The sequence below is a fragment of the Propithecus coquereli genome, unplaced genomic scaffold (genome assembly GCF_000956105.1).
Source record: "Propithecus coquereli isolate 6110/MARCELLA unplaced genomic scaffold, Pcoq_1.0 Scaffold203, whole genome shotgun sequence".
NCBI lineage: Eukaryota > Metazoa > Chordata > Mammalia > Primates > Indriidae > Propithecus > Propithecus coquereli.
The window spans coordinates 2,329,634-2,353,012 of NW_012145301.1; the positions used below are offsets into that span (position 1 = coordinate 2,329,634).

Below are 23,379 nucleotides of genomic sequence, written 5' to 3' on the forward strand. Positions count from 1 at the left end.
CTTACTTTAAATGTTCCAATCATATTCGCTAAAAATAATAATGTGCCATATGTTATGCATTAATAATTAAAAATTAAGAAGCTGTGCTTTTGGACCAAAACATTTAGGTTTTTCTGTAACTCCTTGATGCATGTTTTAAAAGCTTCACTTTTACATTAACAACTGGATAGATAGAAAGCACCTATTTTAAGTAAATTTAACATACATTGTACACTGTGAAAAATTTTGCCATCAAAATATTATAGTTTAAAGCAAATTCTCCACCTACAGGTGTTACTTCCAATATCAAATCATGAAACGTGCACAAAACTCAGACACCCATACGCAGGTTCTCCTCAGTGTAAGCTACGCAAGGACAATGACAACCACGGGGAATGCTTACCAATGATGTCAAACCAGAGAGGTGTGCCAGGAGGCTCCACAGATATCACGCCGATCATGTGAGCAACTGGATCACTTTCCATTACAGTGAAGGTAAAAAATGATTCTTCAAATGAAATTGGCTCCAGGGACGGTTTGGGTTTGGAGATCCATTCAATATGGAGTCTAGTGGTTGACGACTTTTGCGGGCGACCATTATCAACTGCTTTAATCTATGAAAATATGCCCAGAGGGGATACAATCAGCAAGGCAGAGTTATAGCCCATAACTGAAGCACAGATTGATTGGTTCGGTCTTAAACTGGGCCAATTTCAAACATTTCATATTTGTAAACTATGTGTTTAATGCTCGATAAAAAGAGCAACCACTTCATGACCATATCCAACATAAAGAAGCAAAAGGAGTGACAACTGAAAAGGAAAAACAAACTCATACTTCTCAAGCAGTATCAAGCACTGCCTGAACGATAGGTCACAACCACTGAAGCTATTTACTTTAGGAATAAAGTTTTAAGAGAAGAAATCCAAGACTAGGTTTACTGTCAAAATATATAAGAAATTCAAAGGATATGATCTTAACTCACTGAAAGAATATCATATTCTCCAGCTCCAGAAAACTTTTTGGATGAAACCACTCCAGTTTTTGGTTCAATAAAAAATTTGCCATGCTCATTTCCATCTTCGATGCTGTAGGAAATTTCTGCATTGGGACCTTCATCTTTGTCTGTAGCTATGACACGATAGAGAGGCTCTCGTTTGGAGTTTCTTTCTCGGTCTGGTTTTTCTCGCTCTGGGAGTCTGATTTTGTAGAACTTTTGCAGGAACTGAGGTTTGTTGTCATTTTCATCCAGGATTTTCACAATTACTCTTGCAATGGTGGATTTGGGTGGACTACCATTGTCTGTCACAGTAACCTGTTTTTTAAAGGTAACATATCAACAAATATTTTTAAGATACCCTACATAAAAAGTGAATACCTTCTTCCTAATGGTAATCAGCACTTGCATAAGCTCTACAGTACACAGGCCACCTGCTCTATCTCGACAACAGCCCGGTGAGGAAGTAAGGCAACTCCTCCCTTTTTTACAGAGGGACTCAGAGAGGCAGCTAGTCACTCCTGCTCTTGCCTGACCATGAACTCTCTCTTTTCAAACTGCTGTAACTGTAAAGTGAACTTCACCAAAATGTTAAGCTTCCAAAAACTTAATAATTATTTAGGCAGTGGAAGAGATATGTGAAGATTCTAATTTAAACATTTAAAGAGTCCTCTTAAAAATAATATATACTCTATATACTTAAAAATAAAATCTCCATATGCCACATTAAAAAACTGTCATTTGTAAGCTTCATCAATAAAGTCTGCAAAATCATCATTTGAAAAGTACATGTTAAATAGTACACCTTTTAATACTAGTTATCACCATTTTATTTTGTTGGGCTATTTCCTTATACAGAAGTTTTTAATGCTTTACAGTTAGTTACATTTGCTCCGTGTGTGCAAGTATAATGTACAAGAACTGGAACAGAGCTCAAGACTGTGGTCATGTGTTCTGGGAAAGGATGGGGGAGGGGCAGGGATAAGGGACACACAAACTACATTCATGAAGTGTCTTTATTTTCCTTTTTATTATATTAATGATCGGAAAATAATACAACAAAATATTAACGCCTATGAATATTGGCTAATGGGAATAAGGTTGTTCTTTCCCATGATGACTTATAATTACAAATATTTTTAAAATAATTAAAAATAAAGAAATGCTTACTTCTAATATGTGTTCATCCTGCTGTTCTCGGTCTAGTTTCCTTGATGTCGTTGTGATGAGACCTGTAAAATGATAACAGTTCATTAATACTCACAAAATAAGGTCAATTACAAAATACTGTAATTAAAACTACACTCTTGTAGAAGTCTGAGCAAACCTCTAACTTTTTCTCAAGGCAAAAAATGATTACTAGAGATATTTAATTTTTAGGTATGATTAATTATTTTATCTACGAACAACAATATTTCTTCACTTTAATGATTCCTAAACACATTAGATAAACAAGTATTAAGAAAGAAGAAAAACTCAAACCAGTTAACATTTTCTACTTGTTAGTAGTTTCAATATATATTTTGTCAGAAAAGATTTTTAAAAAGTGAGATGAAATTGTGAGGATTTCAATCTCATCTGTATCTCCTCTAATTGCTCCAAAGATAACTGAGAATTTATAGAAACAACTTATATAACTATGTCAAAAACGACCATTGAAAAACATAATGTTAACTATAATTTATTACCTTAGAACCATCTACCCTCAAAACTGAAAAACTGTTATAAAAAGTTAATGTGATTTTCCAGGTAATATCGCTCCTTTAGGTTCTGATAAAAGAAGAAAATAAGTGATTTTCAAAGAAATTCCATATTCTTTATATCTTTAATTTTCTTATTAAACTAGAATATCTGTAACTTTCAACTTCACTCTAGAACTTTAATTTTAGTAACTGTCTGCTAAATAGTCAATATATGTTGGAACCTAGAAGACGATTGAAATTGATAAAATGTATTCTTGTAAAACAAACAAATTCCCCTAACCACTAAAATATCCTCTCCAGTCTGTGCCGACCATGGACAAGTGCATGTGGAGTGATCTGTACATTAGACCTGAAGATCAGGTCAAGCCTGTATGACAAGACAACTAACAGGGCTAAACTTTCTCCTGCCCAGCATTCTGGTTTTTTCCCACAGGGAAACACTTCAAATAACTCATATTTAAGAATAGACTTTATACTCTAATTTATTTTTCTCCTATAACCCTAACTAATTTCACGGAACTACCAATTTTTTTTTTACTTCCACCATCATTTAATAAAATAAGTAACATTTTAAAGGCTATTCACAATGTTTCTCTAAAGTTGTAAATGAGAAGTTCATGTTTTCATTTAATTCAAAGTTTTTTTTTTTCTTAAACGGTTACTAAGGATCTAAATCAACATGATCTTCCCCACAATTCAATGAAGCAGTGCTCTTTCTAACAAGAACAACAAAAGACTATATATCATAGCTAGATACTGGGATTTTTCCCAAACCATACTTACATAATAGATTACAAGGGTCTTAAGGAAAACGTTTCACATGCTTAAAGGTGTGAAAATGATGCTTAAATGTGGCACAAACTTTATTTTCATTAGTCAAAAACCTTTTATGTTAATCCCTTTTTTTCTATCAAAAATTTGCAACCCTCTCGTGACTGTGGTTTTAAATAGTTCAAGAATGACAATAAATCACATTTATTAGCTCCACCTAATTGTTCTAAAGCATCCATCACAAAGTAGCTATCAATGGTAACTTCACATGGAGCAACAGCATGACATGCTCACAAAATATTCTCTGCACAACACTTAATCATTCAGCGATAGCACTGTGCAAATATCCGTTAGCAAATACAATTCCCCACTTCACGATTTACTTACGGCACATCAGAAGACTAACGAAAGGTGTGCCTACATCCATACTGCCAATATAAAGCCAAAAAGTAACCTGAACATCTCCTTCCCAGATTTGAAATTATTTGTGTGTTCTATATGCTTCAAATTAATTCTCTGATAACTCAGATGGAACATTAATTCCATTCAAATGCAATGAATTATAATGCTCCTTTCTTTTCCATTTCAGCCTGACTACTCCTATTCACTTCTTCAACTTTCAGTTTAAACTGAAATGAGTTGAAGCTCATTTCCAAGGCCTACTCTGACAGGGCTGATCTGGGTTCTGCTGCTGGGTTCTCTGAGCCCTAAATTTCCTCTATCATAGCATCATCCAACAGTATTATAGTCACTCGTTTAAAAGTCATCTACATTGCAAAGCCCATGAGGACATCTACAATATTTAAGATCTTTCCCTGTGGCTAAAATTTGAAGCAGTAATTGAATAATAAATATATTATCAAAATCCAAATCCACATGTCTTAATCCTACACAGCAAAAAAAGCAAAATGTTCCAAGATTTTGATTGTGCCGACACTGCTTTGCAATGATTACATCCCTTCCCCATTATGAGTCACTACCTCCCTGGGCTCAGCGGGCGATAGAGAAACCTGGTTCATCATTGTTAGTTTACAGCTTCATCTGAAGACCTAAGAATCAAGTCTCTCTGTTAACCAGGCCTTTTGAAGAATCATTATTCTACTAATTTATATATTTTTTGCTTCTGATAATCTCTTGCTAAGCACTAAAAATTAACAAGTTAAATGTATGTTGATAAACAATAATGATGCTGTCATGTTTACTAGTTCACAGGCATCCACCATTTGTTCTCTCTGCATTGTTACTCAATTTACTTTCCAGAATGTCTTCCCCAAATATATTACTCTGAGACACATACATAAAACTCCAAGACAGGCTCTTGTCCTCAAAGGCACACAATTTATTTAAGGATACAGCCCTCTTAGTAAAAGGTACAGATGAGTATTAAACTATTCTCCTACAGTTCCTGTTTTAGCTAACACTAATTATGTGCTTCCCAGGACCCAGTTCTAGGCTGGAGATTTTATATTTCACTTTCGCTGGATAATCACAGCAGCCCCACAAGGGAGATACTACTAGCACACTATCTTCATTTTAAAGGTATCTGAGGCTTAGAGAGGTAAAATCACAAGATGGCAAAGAACCCAAGTCTGTCTGATTCCAGAGTCCAAGCTCTTAATTCACATAAATAACTATAAGTGTATATTCACAATTATATATTTAATATGTATAATGATTACACAATAAAATTATTCAGTGCATACATACATATGACTTTCTCACATTATTCTAGGATTGGAATGTTCTCTCCACCAAGCTCAGCTCCTTTTGTAGGAGTCCGCGGGGCTCTATCACTTCTTCATAACGTTTTATTCATCACAGCACCATGACTGCAGGCAGGCACTTCAGATACGTTATTTTCAGCCATTTCCCCCACTGATTGCTCTGAAACACTTTCATCTATTCTACTTTATGCTAAACATAAGCACTATAATTGTGGCATGTTTGGTTGAATTTTTAGGGGTCTTCAGTATAGACAGGCTAATTTCCTCAGTAGCTGTTGCTACCATAACGTGGAAATTGCATTTCTAACTTTCGATCCCGACTTTGGCAGGGACTACTCCCAGGAGGTTCAGTACGCTTTAACAATCAGCACCATTAGGACAAGTACAGTAAAAAACCTGTAATACACCACTGAGTAGACAATAAAACTTACATTGCTTGAGCAATTTTTGGACAAGGAGCACTACAAAAACCAGCAAGGCAAGACACGGGTGTGAGACATACATATGTATGTACATATGTAACATGCACACACATTTTCGTGCACGGAAGTTCTGATAGGTTAAACCCTGAAATATTACCTGTGGTTACTCCTGGGAAATGGAACAGGTGGCTAAAGGAAGAGGGACAAAAGGAGAGGGTTCTTCACTTTTTACTTCATACACTTCTTTATTGTGGTAATCTTTAATTGTCAACAAGTACATAAAGAAATTTAACCATTAAAATATTTTAAAGCTCAGAGCAAAAACAAATACTGTCTCTTGGTTGAAAACTAATCTTAAGCTGGAAAGTTTTGAATAAATGATTTCTCTGAAGCCTGAAATATATGGCTATGTACATAGAAAGTTAGAACTTCTTAGAAATACTACAGTGGCATATCTTGAACAACTTTTTCTAATGTTTTTAAGTTGAAACAAATTTTTAATGAAACCTATCATACATGCTAAAATATCCCCATACTGTGAAATCAAAATTTGCTACAGCCAGAGGGGCTCTTACAACCCTCTAGCCCAAATCCTATATTTTAAGAATTGGGGACATGAGGTCTAGGAACGTTAATAAATTCCTGAAGGTCACAGAGTTAGCTGTAGAGGGGAAACCAGCGTTGAGCTCTTACCAAAGAAAGTTATCAGAAGTCTCTCTAGTGCTCTGGCCCTGTTCAGCCAGGTGTGCATCAGAGTCATGAGGTTCCACCCCATGTGAGCGCCACCAAATCACAATCTCCATTCATTAGGACCCAGCTTGTAGAAGCTCATAAACGTTTCCAAGTGACTTGGAGATCCATTCAATGCTAACCTTCTCAGTCTAAGCGCTTACAGAAGTTAAAAAAAATTCACTCTCTCTTAATAGTTTTGTTTTTCAGTCACTGTAATAATTACTACTGGACATATTCTGGGACGAAGTATATTATCTATTTCTTAAAAATACTATTTGAGATACAGAGAAACCTAACAGGACTATAAATATATGAGAAATATACAGTACATTAGAACAATAATTAACATTACAGAAAATACTTCAACAAAGTGGCCAGGGGAATCCCACCTTAAGATTCCAACTGCTCTTAAATTACTTATCAAGGCCTAAAACATCTCCCAGAATCTTTTTGGAAAGTCTGCAACTATTGACCAAATCCTTAAATCTTGTTAGAACATAAGTTAAATGAAATGTAGTCTTTCTAACAAAAAAGAAAACAAGAATCTAAATGGCTACATAAATTTCCATTTAACAGCATATTTTTTGTCTTTTTGGAAATACACATTGTGGTGGTTTGAATGGTAGCCCCTGCCCAAAGACATGTCAAATGTGGAACCCGTGAATGTGACCTTATTTGGAAAAAGGGTCTCTGAAGATCTAAGTCAAGGACCTCAATTTAATTCCAACCTCCAAGATGAGATCATCCTGGATGTATGGTGGGCCCTAAATTCAATGGCAAGAGTCCTTTTAAGAGAAAGGCAGAGGGAGATTTGGGACACGGAGACACAGGGAAGAAGGTCATATGAAGACAGAGACTGGAGCGACACTGTCACAAGCCAAGAAACGCTTGAAGACTTGAGGGAACGAAGAAGACGACTTTTAGAGACTTCAAAGAGAGCATGGCCCTACTGACACTGATTTCAGACTTCTGGCATCCAGAATTGTGAGGGAATACATTTCTGGGTGTTTTTTTGTTTGTTTTTTAAAGAGATGAGGTCTCGCTCTGTCATCCAGGGACACGATCATAACTCACTACAGCCTCCAACTCCTGGGCTCAAGTGACCCTCGGGACTCAGCCTTCGAAGTAGCTGAGACTGCAGGTGCCCGCCACAGCCCAGCTAATTAAAAATACATTTTTTTTTAGAGACAGGGTCTCTCTATGTTGCCCATGCTGGTCTCCAACTCCTGGCCTCAAACGATCCTCCCACCTCAGCCTCCCAAAGTGCTGGGATTACAGGCATAGGCCACCACGCCCCATCACTAGAATATTCTCTTTAGTTAAAAAGATTTACCTGTGTTCACCCTACATCTGCCAAACTGCCCTTTCTATTTTGGCCATAACTCTCACGCCTCTTATACAAAAGCTAAGAAAAATAATAAAATGCCTACTACCAGGATAAATGAACATAACTTATATAAAATAAATATTAACGATGAGAGGTTAAAGTTTAAACAAAAGTGTTTTAGAACTTTACAGGATGTGTGTTTCAAACCCTGGGCTCCCGTATAATTTTTAAAAAATTTCCATGATATACTATTGAGCCCTTTTTGAGTTAGTTAAACCATCAAAGAACCACAGGGACTACCTAAATGTATGGAGAATAATGATGGCAATGCAATTAGTAATTATATTAATTTCTAAAATGGAGCACTGAAGTAAAACAAAGCGCCGTGAGGTAGAGAAACAGCAGACAGTAACAGCAGAATTCCAGGTAACGCATGACTGTCGCTGTGTCAGCACTTCTTCTGTGGGACGTCCTGGTCTACAGATCTATACCCAACCAGCTGCAATAAAATGAAAATGGCCCCAGGACAAGGCTGTTGACTGCAGTTGATGAGCTCCTAGCTGGAGTCCTGAGAGCTGCGCAGTGGGCAAGCAGAGAGCATCAAAAGCAGACAGGGGAGGGACAGAACTAAACCAAGGGCAGCATTTATCTGTTCAAACTCTTACGGCTCCTCTTCCAACAGGGAAAGGGAAAATCATTCGAATGTGGCTAATTTAAAAAATCTTTTACCAGTCAACTGGAAAGTATTACACAGCAACCACCCCCTCAATATGACCCTTGGTTCCGTGGTGGATACAGTAAATGAAAAAGGGGTGGCCTTGGCCCATAAGGACCTGAGCCAGGGCTGGGTCCCCAAAACACAGGCCAGACCACAGCCAATGCTGGAAAGGCAGAGCTGACTTGCAGACCGGCAGGGAGGACAGCTCTTCCCTCGATTTCCCTTCTAAAAATACAGACTGCTTGTGGGTCTTGTGCAAATGTTCAACTTTTTCTACATTATCACTCAGCATCCAGCCCCTGAGAGCTTCAGACTGTGAGCTCAGAGATACTTTGCGGCACCGAGCTGTCTTTATTTAGGTGGTGTTCTAGGACCACATTTGACTGCGGCCTGGTGAGAACTCTTCTGGCAGCTGTGGCCATCTGAGCAGCTATTGTTTGTCACTGTAATACTGGTGCCGGCAGGATTAGGCTTGGAGCCAAAAATGGAATTAATTCTATTCATAGACTGTCAAGGCTGGAAAGCAGCTCAGAACTCATTTGGTTCAAACCTCCAGAGTTCCAAAGAAAACATTAATAAAATTAATCAAATGACTAAAGTCACACAGGGAGTGGCTGCGGCAACAACTTGTACCCTAAAATCTCCGGACTTCTCTTCTGATTGTAATTCTATCTTACTAGCTGTTTCTTGTTAAAACTGATGGTATTATAACATAAGATGAACGTAAGTTCAACAGCAAAACTCAATCTATGGGGCACTGCTCTCAGCGTTCCTATAAATGTCAGACATAGCAAGTACAGACAAGGGGGGAAGGTACCCAACCATTTTGTAAGGTTAACATCATGTTGACATAAAGAGTAATCTTACTTAGGCACTTAAAATGCAAAATCTTAAATATAATTTTAGCAAATGATATTCAGCAACATATAAAAAATCCAAATACCTCTTGATAGAATCTATCCTAAGGATTTAAATTTAATCAATTTTAGTTGGAAAAGCATGTAGTTATCAACACGTGCAGAAAAGGCATTGACTAAAATGTAACTTCTTTCAGATTTTAGAGATACTATATTTATTTTATAAAATAAAAATGAGTATGAGAAACAGGTAGGAAAAAGCTATAGATTCCACCTTAAAATAGCTGCATATCTTGGTAAAAAGACTATAGATAGGTAAACTTAAAAAAAAAAAAAAATGAATTCCTGCCATTGTAACTCGACTGGCCCTTCATTTCCTTCCTTTGCAGCTATCAAATGTTACCGGAAACACTCGGAAGTTGTTTGCAGCTGTAACTATTTCCCATTACGCTTTTTTCAGTCTCTGTTCCAGCCACAATAAAATGCCATTTCCTTTGGTTCAGAAAAAAATAGCTGTAAAGTGATACTGGACTAGCTAGCACATGAGGAGAACCCAGTATACTTATTAGCTATTACAGCATCTTGTGACTTTGTGGTGCTTCAGGGATTATTACATATAAACTATGTATCTCTACCCAATCTGTCTGTAATCAAAAATCACATTTTTATGCTGAACATAAAATAATTCTGTATTATACACTATCCTACAATGTAACAAATGAACAAAAAACATGCCACTGGATAACAGTGACTTCTACAAAGCATACAAAATTGTAATTTAATAACATGAGCATGAACATCTCAACAAAGAATACGGGATAAAGAAATAAGAGGAAATTGTAAAGATCTGGTAAGTACACATATAGCCACTGTATAAGCTGGAATTTGGAGCTCTGAAATACTTTCAATAGGACACACCAACACAAAGAGGTTATGAAAATCTCAAAATTGAGGGATATGTTATCTATTAATGAGAGAAAGTTATTTCTCAAAGTAAAAGAGATCTAACAGTGTACTAATCAACTTGCTAAATCTTATCTGAGATTTCAACTTTGATAACCGCCTTTTTTTTTTCTTTGGAGAATGGGTCTTGGCTCTGTCGCCCAGGCTGGAGTACCGTGGCATGATCACAGCTCACTGAATCTTCAAACTCCTGGGCTCAAGTGATTCTCCCGCCTAAGCCTCCTGAGTAGCTGGGACTACTGGCATGCACTACCACAACCAACTAATTTTTTAAAATTTTTTGTAGAGATGGGGTCTCACTATGTTGCTCAGGCTAGTCGTGAATTCCTGGCCTCAAAGAATCCTCCTGCCTTGGCCTTCCAAAGTTCTGGGATTACAGGTATGAGCCACTGTGCCCAGTCTCTAACTGCTATTCTTTAAATAAGAATTTTAGGCCAGCCTTGGTGGCTCACACCTGTAATCCTAGCATTTTCGGAGGCCAAGGTGGAAGAATGGCTTGAAGTCAGGAGTCTGAAACCAGCCTGAGCAAGAGTGAGACCTCATCTCCTCTAAACATAGAAAAAATTGGCCGGGCGTGATGGCAGGCACCTATAGTCCCAGCTACTCAGGAGGCTGATACGGGAGGATCACTTGAGCCCAGGAGTTTGAGGTTGCTGTGAGCTAGGCTGACGCCACAGCACTCTAGCCAGGGCAACAGAGTGAGACTCTGTCCCCTCAAAGAACAACAAAAAACCCCCAGAATTTTAATGACCCAGAAAAGCAAAATACATATCATCTTTTCTAAGCATTCTTGCTTAGAGCAACAGAAAAAAAAAAAAATCAATGTGGTTTACATCAAAAATCAGAAATCAGGAAACTATAACTAACTTGTTTTTATATGGCCTGCAAGCTATGAATGGCTTATAAATTTTTAAATGGTTGAAAAAGACTTTTGTGATACATGAAAAGTACATGAAATGCAAACTTCAATGTCCATAAATAAAGTTTTATTGGAACACATCCATCCTCATTCATTCCATATTGTCTGTGGCAGTTTTTGTGCTACAAAGACAGAGTTGAGTAGTGAGGCAGAGACTGTATGGTCTACAAGCCAAAAATACTATGGCCCTTTATAGAAAAAGTTTAATAACCTAAAACTAAGTTTAAACATCTTCTCTTTTTCAGAAGCTTCTTGTTTTCTGGTCTGAAAGTACCATATAAATGAGGTTAGCTTCAAAAGCGACTATTATATACTACAGGAATTCCTCACTACAAAGAATAGATAAGCTACAGAAAAACTGGCCCCCAAACCACATTTATACCCCAAACCCAAAGGCACACTGCATGAGAGGGGCACTGTGTACAGAGAAGGGGCAGTTATTAAATTCACGTCTGTGTGGCTCAACCTCAGGGTGCAATACATACATGTGAGGTACCCACGTCAATGCCCCTCTGACTTCTAATGAAAGTTTTGTTTCAGCCTTATCCAGAAGTGATGCCAAGAGAAGGTAGAAGGGTGGACCAGAGAATGAGAGAGAAAAGTGGCAAAAGGAAGAAAACTAGGCTTTGCTGGTTTCTCTCTGGCTGTCTCCTTCAAGCTCAATTCTCAAAGGGAACAGGCCTGAGACAGAGGATGGAGATTGCTCAAAGACTAAGAACGAGCAGGACTTACAAGAGTTTAACAGCTCAACATGCTCAAATTCCAATAATGAGACGAGATTTTAGAGTGAGGATCTCTCTCCAAAATTTGTGAAATTTTAACCCTACAAAATTAATAAAGGAAAAGCTAAGAAGCATTAAGCTGAAATAGCCTCAAAATAGTTTTTAAACTATGTAAAATTTTAAATGGATACAAATAGATGTAGCAGTTGTCAAAGAGCCTAAACCCTTTTAATATGCACATGTAGACACACAGAAATCACATATGCAAACATACACATATATTCAAAAAGGATGCCCTACCTCTACTTACTATACATTTCTGGTTTTTTGAGACAGGGTCTCAATACATTGCTCAGGCTGCTCTCACAATTCCTGGGCTCAAGTGATCCTCCCAGCTCAGCCTCCCCAGTAACTGGGACTTACAGGCTCGAGCCACCACACTTGGCTTTACCATACATTTCTGATGAATGCATCTTTAGCCACAAAATAAAATTCCTTCTCAGTGTATTTGTTCCCAAACAGGAAGATGTACATCAATGAATGAAAAGAGGTAAAAAGTAACACATTTGTTAGACAGGTAAAATCAGCGGCTTAGTAAAATGGGCACTGAAAGGTACATGTATATGCACATCCATTCCTGTAATATTGTGTCAAGTTCACCAATAACTATAGTAAAATGATTTTTCTAAAAACACAGCATCTAATGCTGTTAGGGAAAAAACCCAAGTTGCACATAAGTGTGTATGGTATGCTACTATCTGTGTTAAAAAGAGAAAAAAATAATGTATTCTTATTTGCTTATATACGAGTGAAAGAAAATGCAAAACATTAGCCTCTAAGTGTTTTAATAAAGGCAGGCTTTATTATTATTAAGGTATGGTGAGACCAACAGATCATGAAATGGCTCCTGCTGAAGAGTTTGTTCCTTCCCCAAGAGGCTTGTCACCCCACTGAAATACTGACAAGGCAGTGCAGGGCCACACAGGCAAGCTCCAGGGTCGCTCCAGAGGCAGAAGGAGCAAAGGAAAGTGTGGGCAAGAGCCTTGATTGTGGTTTCCAAAAGGCCAGGCAAGGCAGAGTAAGCAGGTGTAAGATGGACTGGTTTGAATAATTTCAAAGGCTCTGGGACACAGGAGCTGTCCCCAGTAGTCAGGTACCTCACCCAGAGAAGACCCGGGCAAGAGAACAGGGGCTTAGCATGACAAAGGAGGCAGTCTGAAGACAAGGCTCTGGGTTGCTTAGCTTGCTTATGAAAAGCATGCTTCTGGGCCAGTCACTAGCGGTCCCTACCCTAGGAGGGGCAGCCGCTCCCCAGTCAATGAGGCCTCAGGAGCCAGAGCATCAAGAGATGGGAAATAAGAAAATATAGTTAATACGCTGGGGGGGAACTGAGAGCTGAGTAAATATCCCACTGAACATCCTCTTGTGCCTTTTGAATTCTGTACTACATTACTATTCAAAACAAGTAACTTCATTTATGAGGTGTGTTATGTGTGTGCATATATCACAAAACACATGAACTTTCCAGTCTTGGAAAGCAGAGTATGCTGATAATCAGTGGTATTCTGGGGAACTTGAGGACTGCCATTCAGGACACAACGGCACAATTTTGGAAGACATACAAAAAGTGTATACTGATTTATATTTCTACAAACTCCAGAAATATACCCAGGATACTGCTAAGTTTCTGATTAAAATAAATCTAGAATTTTAATTTTTACTCCTTAAAACACAAAAACCTCGGTTAAGAAGATTCGCTATTTAATAAATGAGGTTTTTATAGTATTAATATATACATATTTGCAGCACTTCTGAAATTGAAAAAGCATTTTGTTTTTCTGATTAAAAAGCAATATTGACCTTCTAGGTCTAGTCGGGGGGTCAGATTTATGCTCTAACATAAAACCACCAAGAAACAGACGAAATAAATGAAATAGTTTACAGGACACTAGACATCAGGCAAAGAAAGATAATGATTCCTCCAAGACAGAAGCAAACAAGGTGAGACCTATGACTGTACAAGCTTACTGCCTTGGGACAGTTTCCAGACAGTTACTCCTGTGTGAAATCCAAGAAAAATGAAGTATATGTCCTTATAAAGACTTGTACTCAGTGTTCATAGTAGCTTTACTTATAAATAGCCAAAAAGTGGCAACCATACAAGTGTCCATCAACAGGTGAATGGATAAAGTATAGTATATGTATGCAAGGGATATACAGCAACAAAAAGAAATGTTGTTCTGATATGCACTACAAATGTATGAATCTCAAAATAAATATGCTAAGTGTAAGAAGCCTCATCAAAAAAAAAGTCTAAGAAGGCTTACTGAAAAAAAGGGTATATGCCATGAGTATATTAATATAAAATTCTAGGAAATGCAAAGTAATATTTAGTGACGGTAAATGCATCAGTGGCTGCATAGGGATGGGGGCAGGGAGGAGTAGGGGACAGGGATTACAAAGAAGCATCAGGAAGCATCAGATTTTGGGAGTGATGGGGATGTTCACTGCTTGATTATGGTGATGGTTTCTCAGATGTATAAGATATGTCAAAACTTATCAAAATCAAATTGTAGTCTAAGTATGTGCGATTTGTCATATGTCAATTACACCTAAAACAAGCTTTTTAAAAATAAAGAGCAATACTAGGTTTGTAATAAAAACTTGAAAAATACCAAACATACAAATAAAAGAGTAAGACTGTGATCCTTTCTAAAGCACCTACAGGTCTAAAAGTAACATTTCAAAATTATCTGCCAATTGTAGTAAGATGCATACCATTCCTCAGAGTTCAAACTGATTAACTTAGTAACTGAAAAGACACTTTGCAAGGGTGGTGTCTGTTTCCTGAGTTTACTTGTGGACAGTGAAACCTGAGAAGCTCACATTGGTCCCTTTTGTTCAGGACGCCCCTTCCTCTCTTGGCCTTGACATACCACAAAGCTGTGATGCTTTGGTTTGCCAGAGCTGTGCTGCTGAGGCTCCACACAATCTGACATTCTATGCTCTTGTCTCTCTCCCACCTTGAGCGACTGCCCACTTTGTGTTAAAAGAAGCAAATTTACCCCGATATTGGACATAATCAACCAAAAATGTTATAAAAATTTACAGTGCCAACAAAAGCGTATGTATCAAGAAAAAGAAAATGAATACAATCTTTTCTTTGTACACCCTAAAAAAAGAAAACCCACCGCATCAACCCTACTTATAAACAAAATAAGAAATGTCTGAAATGTAGAAGATAGCTCCTGGCACCATAAAAAATTAGCACAAAAACTGTGACTGGAAGACAAAAAAACATTCCAAAAATTTCATTCAAATTTGTCACTTAGAGCCCAAAGTTCATAAGATCACTGAACTCAGTCCTAAGAAGGATTTTTGTTTTGGTTTTTAAAATATTTTATCATACTATGAAAGAAGAAGAAAAAGGTTTTGAGGAGATGACTTTTAATAGGGTCATGTGATTTAAATTTATACAAAATGTTCCAAGGGATTATCTGTAGACTCTTTAAAATAGATCATTATTTATAAACATTATTATTAAACATATTATCTTTAACAGTTATTCTGGTGTTCAAGGTTTTCTTGATAGAAACACTTGATAGTGCTGCCATTTCCCATACACTCATTTAACTTTTCGATTGGTCTCTAATTCTCAAGACTTCTTCAAATTGTCCCCTAACACGACCAACATCCCCTACCTTCTCTCCATCAATCTATTTTTACCACCTTCAAAATCAGCCCAATAACTTTCCCAAGGGGCCTCCTCTTCCCAATGATACGCACCATGCCAGTCTGTTTCCCTCTCTGCAGACACGTTTATCAGAGCCTGTGCCACACTCTGTTGTGCACACCTGTTTCTCTCTGCTAGTTCACTTCTGTACACTACAAATTTTCAATGCCTCTCTTAAGGTGCTGTATATAGAGTAGAAAAGCTCACTAAATAGTCATGTGCCACATAAGGACACTTCGGACAAAGACTTCATCCACAATGATGGCCCCATAAAATTATAACACCGTATTTTTATTTTACCTTTTCTATGTTTAGATGTGTTTAGATACACAAATATTTATGCTTGTGTTACAACTGCCTACAGTATTCAGTACAGCCACACGCTGTACAGGTCTGTAGCCTGGGAGCCACAGGCTGTACCACACAGCCTAGGTGTGTAGCAGGCTGCACCACCTAGTTTGTTTCAGTACACTCCATGTTTGCATAACAATGAAATCACCTAACGACCCATTTTTCAGAATGTATCCCTGTTGTTAAGGGACACATGACTGTATTTGATGCATAAATGAATCCTTTGAACGACGATGAATTTAGGTTTTCTGTAGTCTGTTGGACATTGATGATAATCACCAGGGGCCCAAATTTTTCTTTGCCACTAAGAAGCAAGGAGACCCACTTTATTCTATCAAATTTACTTATCCAAAGGAGATGTACAAATTTATTAATCTAGTGAAATCTTGATTGTCTTATATACAGTAATAGAGATACTGTAACACCTGCAAGGGGAAGAGGCTGTGGCACCTCCCATAAATGACTCTGGATGCTCTGCTCTCTGCATACGCAAGTCTTAACAGGAGCGCAAAATGGTTATCGTGAATCACAAAATGTTAAAAACCCAGAAGCCAGTTTTCCCCAAGATCCCAGTGTAAAGCCTCACTATAGCTCAGATCTCTTAACTTCCAGTCCGGTTATTTTCTCACTCAGCCATTAATTATTCAGTAACATGATTCAGGGTCTCCAGGTGCTGTGATGGTCAGTAAATCACAAGCATTGCCACGATCAAGTTCCCCACAGTCCTGGCCCACCTATTAAACACCAGTCTGCTTTAAAGGTACACTGTGAGCTCTGAGGATCACGGCCAAATTTTCTATTGTGTTGGGGGAAAAGAATCATCTAGAAAAAGATCTTGTGAAGCTGTATTTACCATATTCTTTAATAATGCCCATGCCAAAATAAGGTTATTTCTTGATCTGTAGAGACTTTAGGTGATTTGCAGAATGATTAGACTTTTTATTAAGCATTCAGTTTATAACATACTTCACAACAAATACTCCTGTGTACTAATTGCAATTATTCTCCACTATTATCTGCCTTCGACTCACCAAAAAGAAAACCTCTTTGGACACCCTAATGAATTTTCTCCTGCTGTCCTGGCAGCAGATGCACGTGCTTTCCAGCCAGGGCTGGGAGCTAGCTGTGGGCTCCTGGAGGGGAGTATGTTATTGCTAAAGACAAGGAAGAATGAGGAAGTCCCTGCAGACATCTTTTCTAGGAGCTGTTAGACCACAGCCCTGATGGCATCACTTCAGAGGCCCCAGGAGGAACCACAGCTCCAGTCTATGTAACTGCCTTAAAGTTTCTTCCTCCTCCTCCTCCTCACATCAATATTATGCCCAGAACTACACTATTTGCTCAGACATTCAAAAGGACATTTACTGCTTGCCCCTCCATCTCTTCATAAAGAATTTAATCTAAAAGACAGAAGACATAAAACGAAAATATTTTTTAAATCGAATTCATCCAACAATAGAAATACAGATATAATACATAATAATATTATGTTTTTGAATTACCACCTGTGATATCATGACATATATAAATATACAGGTTGCGAACCATGGTTCCTGGCTCATCCCTCCCATAATCCTTGTTAGTCTCTTGTTATAATGTTGGGGCACTTTGGGCCTCAGAAGCAGGCCTTAGAGGAAACAGAACCTCTTTCTCTCTCTGACCTTCTCCTGCCCTCCTTTCACCTGCCTGAGGCAGGACTCTAATCTGATTGTGGGTCATAAGACTCTCATTCCAACAGGGGTCCTGGTTCCATACTCTGGAGGAAGGATGCTACACAGAGAGGCCAAGCAGCATCTGAACAGACAGGCCTCGCTGGGTTTCCCCACTCAGTCTATTAGTATTAGATCTTACCTTTTTTGTCCAATCACATTTCGATATGGTTGTCAATCATGTTTATTCAATGCAGCCTCCATAAAAGGCCCAAGAGGACGGGGTATGGAGGGCTTCCAGGAGGTTCCAGGAGGATGAATAAGAACTCACCCACGTGGTGCACCTCAACTTCTCAGAGACAGAAGCTACCGCACTAGGGACCCTGACCCTATGTACCTCTCCATCTGATTTTTTGTACCCTCTAAAATACCCTCTGTAATATATCAGTAAACTAAAGTGTACCCTGAGTTGTGGGAGCTATTCTAACAAATTAATCAGACCCCAAGAGGGAGTCATAGGAGCTGGTTAGAAGTCGTAGAGGCCCAGACTTGCGCCTGGTGTCTGAAGGGGGGAAGGGAGCAGTCTCGTGGGACTGAGCCTCTACCTGTGGGATCTCCAGGTAGACAGCCTCAGAAGTGAATTGAAGGACACCCAGCTGATGTCCGCTGCTTGGTGTGTGGGGAAAACCCTTACACACTTGGTCACAGAAATCTTCTGTGTTGATGATTTTTACAGTTTGGCAAGAGAATCGGAGAAAAACTCTTTTGAGTAGTTTTTTGTTTTCTCCCCTCACATTCACACCACCTCAAGGCTTTTACCTTCTAGATTTCTCTCTCTCAAGGTCTGTGACCACCACCAGAAAGGCATACTTTGTGGATTCTGAAATCCTCCTCCAAAATTCTTGTAAACTTCTTTCATATTTTACATCTGACAATGCTTTATAATTTTTCAGCTCTTAGTTCTTAGCTCTCTTTTGCTTTACTTCACAAAATGGTGGGTGAACCTAGTTAACACTTGTGCAGTAAAAACAGGTACAACCACATGCTAAAACAAGTCTTTCATTAATCATTTACAGAAGCTTTTTCAAGTTTTGCAGGTTGTCTTAATTCCAGCCCTTTTTCTTGGGCCCAGGGTCCTGCACTCTACCCCTAAGGCAACCAAAAGAAAAAAACTCAGCTCCTATAAATTTCTCTCCTATATAAATCTGTATAAGGCTCACTCTTAATAATCAATTACCAGTTTTCTAAATCCAACACCCCTCCTTTCTCCATCAGAGGAACTCATCAGAATTTGTCCAAAGGAATAATTGTCTCAAAGTGAAAAATACTAATACATTCAAAATAAATCTTAAACTTATGTTTTACTTTTAACAATCAACAAAGTCTTTATAGGCCGGGCGTGGGGGCTCACGCCTGTAATCCTAGCTCTCTGGGAGGCCGAGGCAGGCAGATTGTTTGAGCTCAGGAGTCTGAAACCAGCCTGAGCAAGAGCGAGACCCCGTCTCTACCAAAAATAGAAAGAAATTAATTGGACAGCTAAAAATATATAGAAAAAAATTAGCTGGGCATGGTGGCGCATGCCTGTAGTCCCAGCTACTCGGGAAGGTTGAGGCAGAAGGATCGCTTGAGCCCAGGAGTTTGAGGTTGCTGTGAGCTAGGATGACGCCACGGCACTCTAGCCCGGGCAACACAGTGAGACTCTGTCTCAAAAAAAAAAAAAAAAGTCTTTATAAATGTCAGGTTGAAATATGCTGACAAGAGGTTGAAAAACTAACATTTTAACATCCTTTTGAAGAAACAAAATATTACATACATACATGATCTCTGTCTTTCTATAAACATCTGTTATACAGATCTTAAACTCAAGCTTCTTTCCACTTTAACAATTGCTTCCTTTTAAATTCAATAAAAGAAATTAGGAAGTAAGAATGACACAACAAAAGGGATAGCAAAGACTGGCAAAGAAGCTGAGGCTGCTGCCTTATTTTGGTGTTTGTATATTATTTCTCTGACTTATCAAATAGATATCCCAGTAACTGAACAGACCAATTATCCTAGAATAAGGAAAAACATAATAAGCAAAGACATGATTGAGGTATATAAAGTACTAAATAAATCTCCCTCTTCAGAATTTTCTATTAGATTCTACGAGCAATTATTGAATAACTGCACAACATCTTTGTCTAAGGCCAGTAATCTATTTGATAAACAGTTTTATTTTCCTACAAATAAACTGTCTTCTCAATGTCAGATGGTGGTTCAAATTTTAACTCTGATCAATAAATCAAAGTGTACTATACTCCACATGGGCAGTCTTCACAGCACAAATGAGGGCTAAGTTTTCATTAACAAAATGATAGCTACATTTAACATCGTTTTTTGGTGAAATAATACAAGAGAACTAAGAACTAAAAATAATACACTGTCAAACGTAAGGAAGCAAAGATTAGAAGTTTATAAGGATTTTGGAAGAAGATTTTGGGGTCACAGAGCTATCTTCTTAGAAGCAGGGGGTCACAACATTGAGAAGAGAAAACAGTTAGGAGGAAAAATATGGAAGTATCAGTTTAAGAAAGTAACCACTGCCAGTGTGAAAACTTTCATCCCCATCCCCTACCACCTGCAGAGATACAGAGCTGCTCTATGCGAAAAATTTAAAAGAACATTAAAAAACTACAGAATTGTGAAATAATCTCTTGATATTCTTTACAAAAAGCTGAGTTAAGAAAATTCAAATTCTTAGCAGCAGTAGAATCTGCTGTAAGTTTAAAATGTATCACTAATTTAGGAGCTATTACTGAAATAACAGTATTTGCATTGTCACCTGGAAGAGAAACTCTACTAACGAGCAAAATCATAAAATAAATTTATAAAAGCAAACTCAAAAGGAAAATAACTTATCAAAAACTAAATTAAGCAAAAGATAAATGCTAATTCTTAATTCTTCCCATATAGGAGAGTATAAGCATGAACATTTCATATAACAGTATTGACACACACCTGTTTTAGGATGTATTGCAAAGAATCCCTGTGGATTTCCACTTGTAATTTTGTACATCAGCTTGTCATTAGAGCTAGAATCTGGATCAAATGCCTCAATTTGTACCACAGATACATCCTTGGGAGAATTTTCCATTATTTCTGGATAATAAACAGGCTCTGATGTCTGTGGAGCGTTGTCATTGACATCCTCAACCTCTATGTAGACCTCTATAAATGATGAAAGAGGCACAACACCCTGGTCGGTTGCGTAGACTGTTAGCCAATAATGGGAGGTTGATTCCCGGTCCAGTCGATCAGAAGTCTCTATGACACCTAGAGAGAAAAAAGAAGAAAAACGTCAAGTAGCATGTCAGCAACAACAACAACAAAAAAGACTGCTACCCGAGAAAGTGTCAGCCTAATAATAATAACGCTGACTTATTGAGGGCTTATGTGCCACTTACTAGTTGCATGATCTTGAGCAAGTTATCTAGCCTTTCTGTGCCCCTGTTTGCTCTCCTATAAAATGGAGGTAATAACTGTTCTTCATAGGTTGATTAAATGAACAAATACACATATATAATAACAAGAACAACACTTGGCTCATAATATAGGCTACAAAAGTATTTGTTATTATTAGCATTACGTGTTAAGCACTATTTGGAGCACTTTAAAAATATTATCTCACTTAAATCTCAAAATAAACCAGTGGGATGGGCACTATGAGATTACCTAATGGTCCAATACTTTATTTGTCCAAAGGTGAAATTTATGGTTGGTTGAGATTTGCTGACTTTCAAAGCAGCTAATCAGGAAGCCAGGGACAACACCAGAGCCACAGCCCGGATCTGAGTCCCTGCAGTCTAGCATCCCTGCTCCCCACACTGCATTCCTGTGACCCAGTACTGCCAGTATGGAGGAAAAGAGGCCGGAGCAATACTCGAGACGGCTTAGTCTGTACACACACCCTTCTCACAGTGGCTGAGGAAAGAGAATATAGCCTTTCGAATTCCAGAATAACGGACTGCTCAGTTCCCTTCCATTTCATCGCCTCAAAGGGGAAGATAATCAGCATGCTATAAAAATATAAATTCTCCAATTATGCTATAAACTCCAAAAGGGCAGACGTCACTTCATTCTCAAATACCTGTATCCCTCACACCTTATACAAAGCACAATAATTGCTTACTAAATAGATGAATGAAACGCAAAAATACATTAACTGCAGTTGGAACAGAAATGTCTTCAACTGGGACCAAAACTAGGACACATTTCTTGTTGAGTCAACTAGCAAGAGATGAAATTACATGATTACGAAGAAGAGGGTTAGAGCATCTAATTTTTGGCCCAGCCATTGAAACCAGTCAAAACTGTACTTAATTCCAGGGCTGACCTCCTCTCAGGGTGATTAAAAGTGGAAATATCCATTTCTTGTCGGCAAATCCCACCTTTTTAATCATGGTGTAATCTTGCCCTTTGGCACCCAAAATACATCATTGCCCCTTTTCTCATGGACTGATCCTTCTGAGCTAATGATACTTTTTGTGTTCAACACCATAGTCCAGGTTGGACTTTGGAACTTGTACAACTTTACAATCACTAAAGTTTCCCATTCAAGGCAAAATACTATAAGAAAAATTAACAAATATCAATTTCATCTATGCTCAGAAATGAAATTATTTTCCTCAAACAAAAATAAATATGTATTTCATATTTTTGATCATGACTTAAATTTAAACATTTGCTTATCTGAGGTTGTTAATATCAGGAAAACTCATTTATTTTGAGTGGAAGATAATCATATCTAACACTCCCCAAAAGGCTTATAACTTAAAAATGTAACCAAGCAACAAAATGTGAAATAAATTATCATAAAATGAATGTCTATTGTGATTCAGAAGCATTATTATTTATTATTGCATCATTAATTCTCACTGAACCCTCAAAAAGGATCTATAATACAACTTCTAGAAATATGAAACAAAGCCTCGTAACTAAATAAAAAGAAGCTAACGCTCACTCCATACAACAGACAACTGAAGACAAAGTCAAACACACTTCCTTTGTGTCTGATCCAAACATAATCTATGTATACTCAATCCATTTGCTAAATTAGTAAAATTATATCTGTTTATGGTCTGAAAGAATAATTTTTCACCATTTCTCTAATTCATCACACCCATCCACTGATAGACACAAGGAAGTAAGGGAATGACAGAATGTTCTCTTTAGGAGGATTACATATTAATAAAACCAATGTACATGTGTTCCTCTGTGTTCTAATGCAATAAAATTTGTTTGACAGGTGCAGTGTTATTAGTAAATTTCAAGAACACAGGAACATAGTGCCTTTATTCACCTCTTTGGAGTTCTAATCCTCACATAATTCATGTGTCATATTCTGTTTAAAAATTTGTGCCTCTAAATGTGATTTATAGGCATTTAAAAACAATTTGCTCAATGTTTACTACATGCCAGGCACTGTGATAAGTGTCTTACATGCACTGTCTTATTTAATCTTTATATCCAACCTGCCTACATATATGGTGCTATTATCTCCATTTCACTGATGAAAAACTCAAATTTAGAGAGATCAGGAGCTTTCTCTGAGCCATAGTAAAACAGCAGAGCTGGAATTTAGACACCACAAGTCTCTGACTTCAGTGCCAGCAAAATTCCTCATCAATCCTATAGTTTGTATGACAAAAGTGGAATATACAAAACTTAATGTGATAACTCAGAAAAGATAAGTCAAACTTCATATTTCATCCATTTGTTTCATATGTCAGTATTCATCCATACACAGCAGCTTTCTCTAGTCTCAAGGTAA

General features: G+C 37.7%; 1 protein-coding gene across 1 annotated transcript in view; it reads right to left on the minus strand.

Annotated features, from left to right (window-relative positions):
- FAT1 (FAT atypical cadherin 1) overlaps nt 1-23,379 on the minus strand; it is a 127,279-nt gene that overhangs the window by 45,160 nt on the left and 58,740 nt on the right. Inside the window, exons 3-6 of the mRNA XM_012644018.1 lie at nt 20,568-20,882; nt 2,147-2,208; nt 965-1,294; nt 383-593 (exon numbers count right to left, since the gene is read on the minus strand). Coding sequence (XP_012499472.1) covers nt 383-593; nt 965-1,294; nt 2,147-2,208; nt 20,568-20,882 — 918 coding nt within the window. The remainder of the gene's footprint in view (nt 1-382; nt 594-964; nt 1,295-2,146; nt 2,209-20,567; nt 20,883-23,379) is intronic.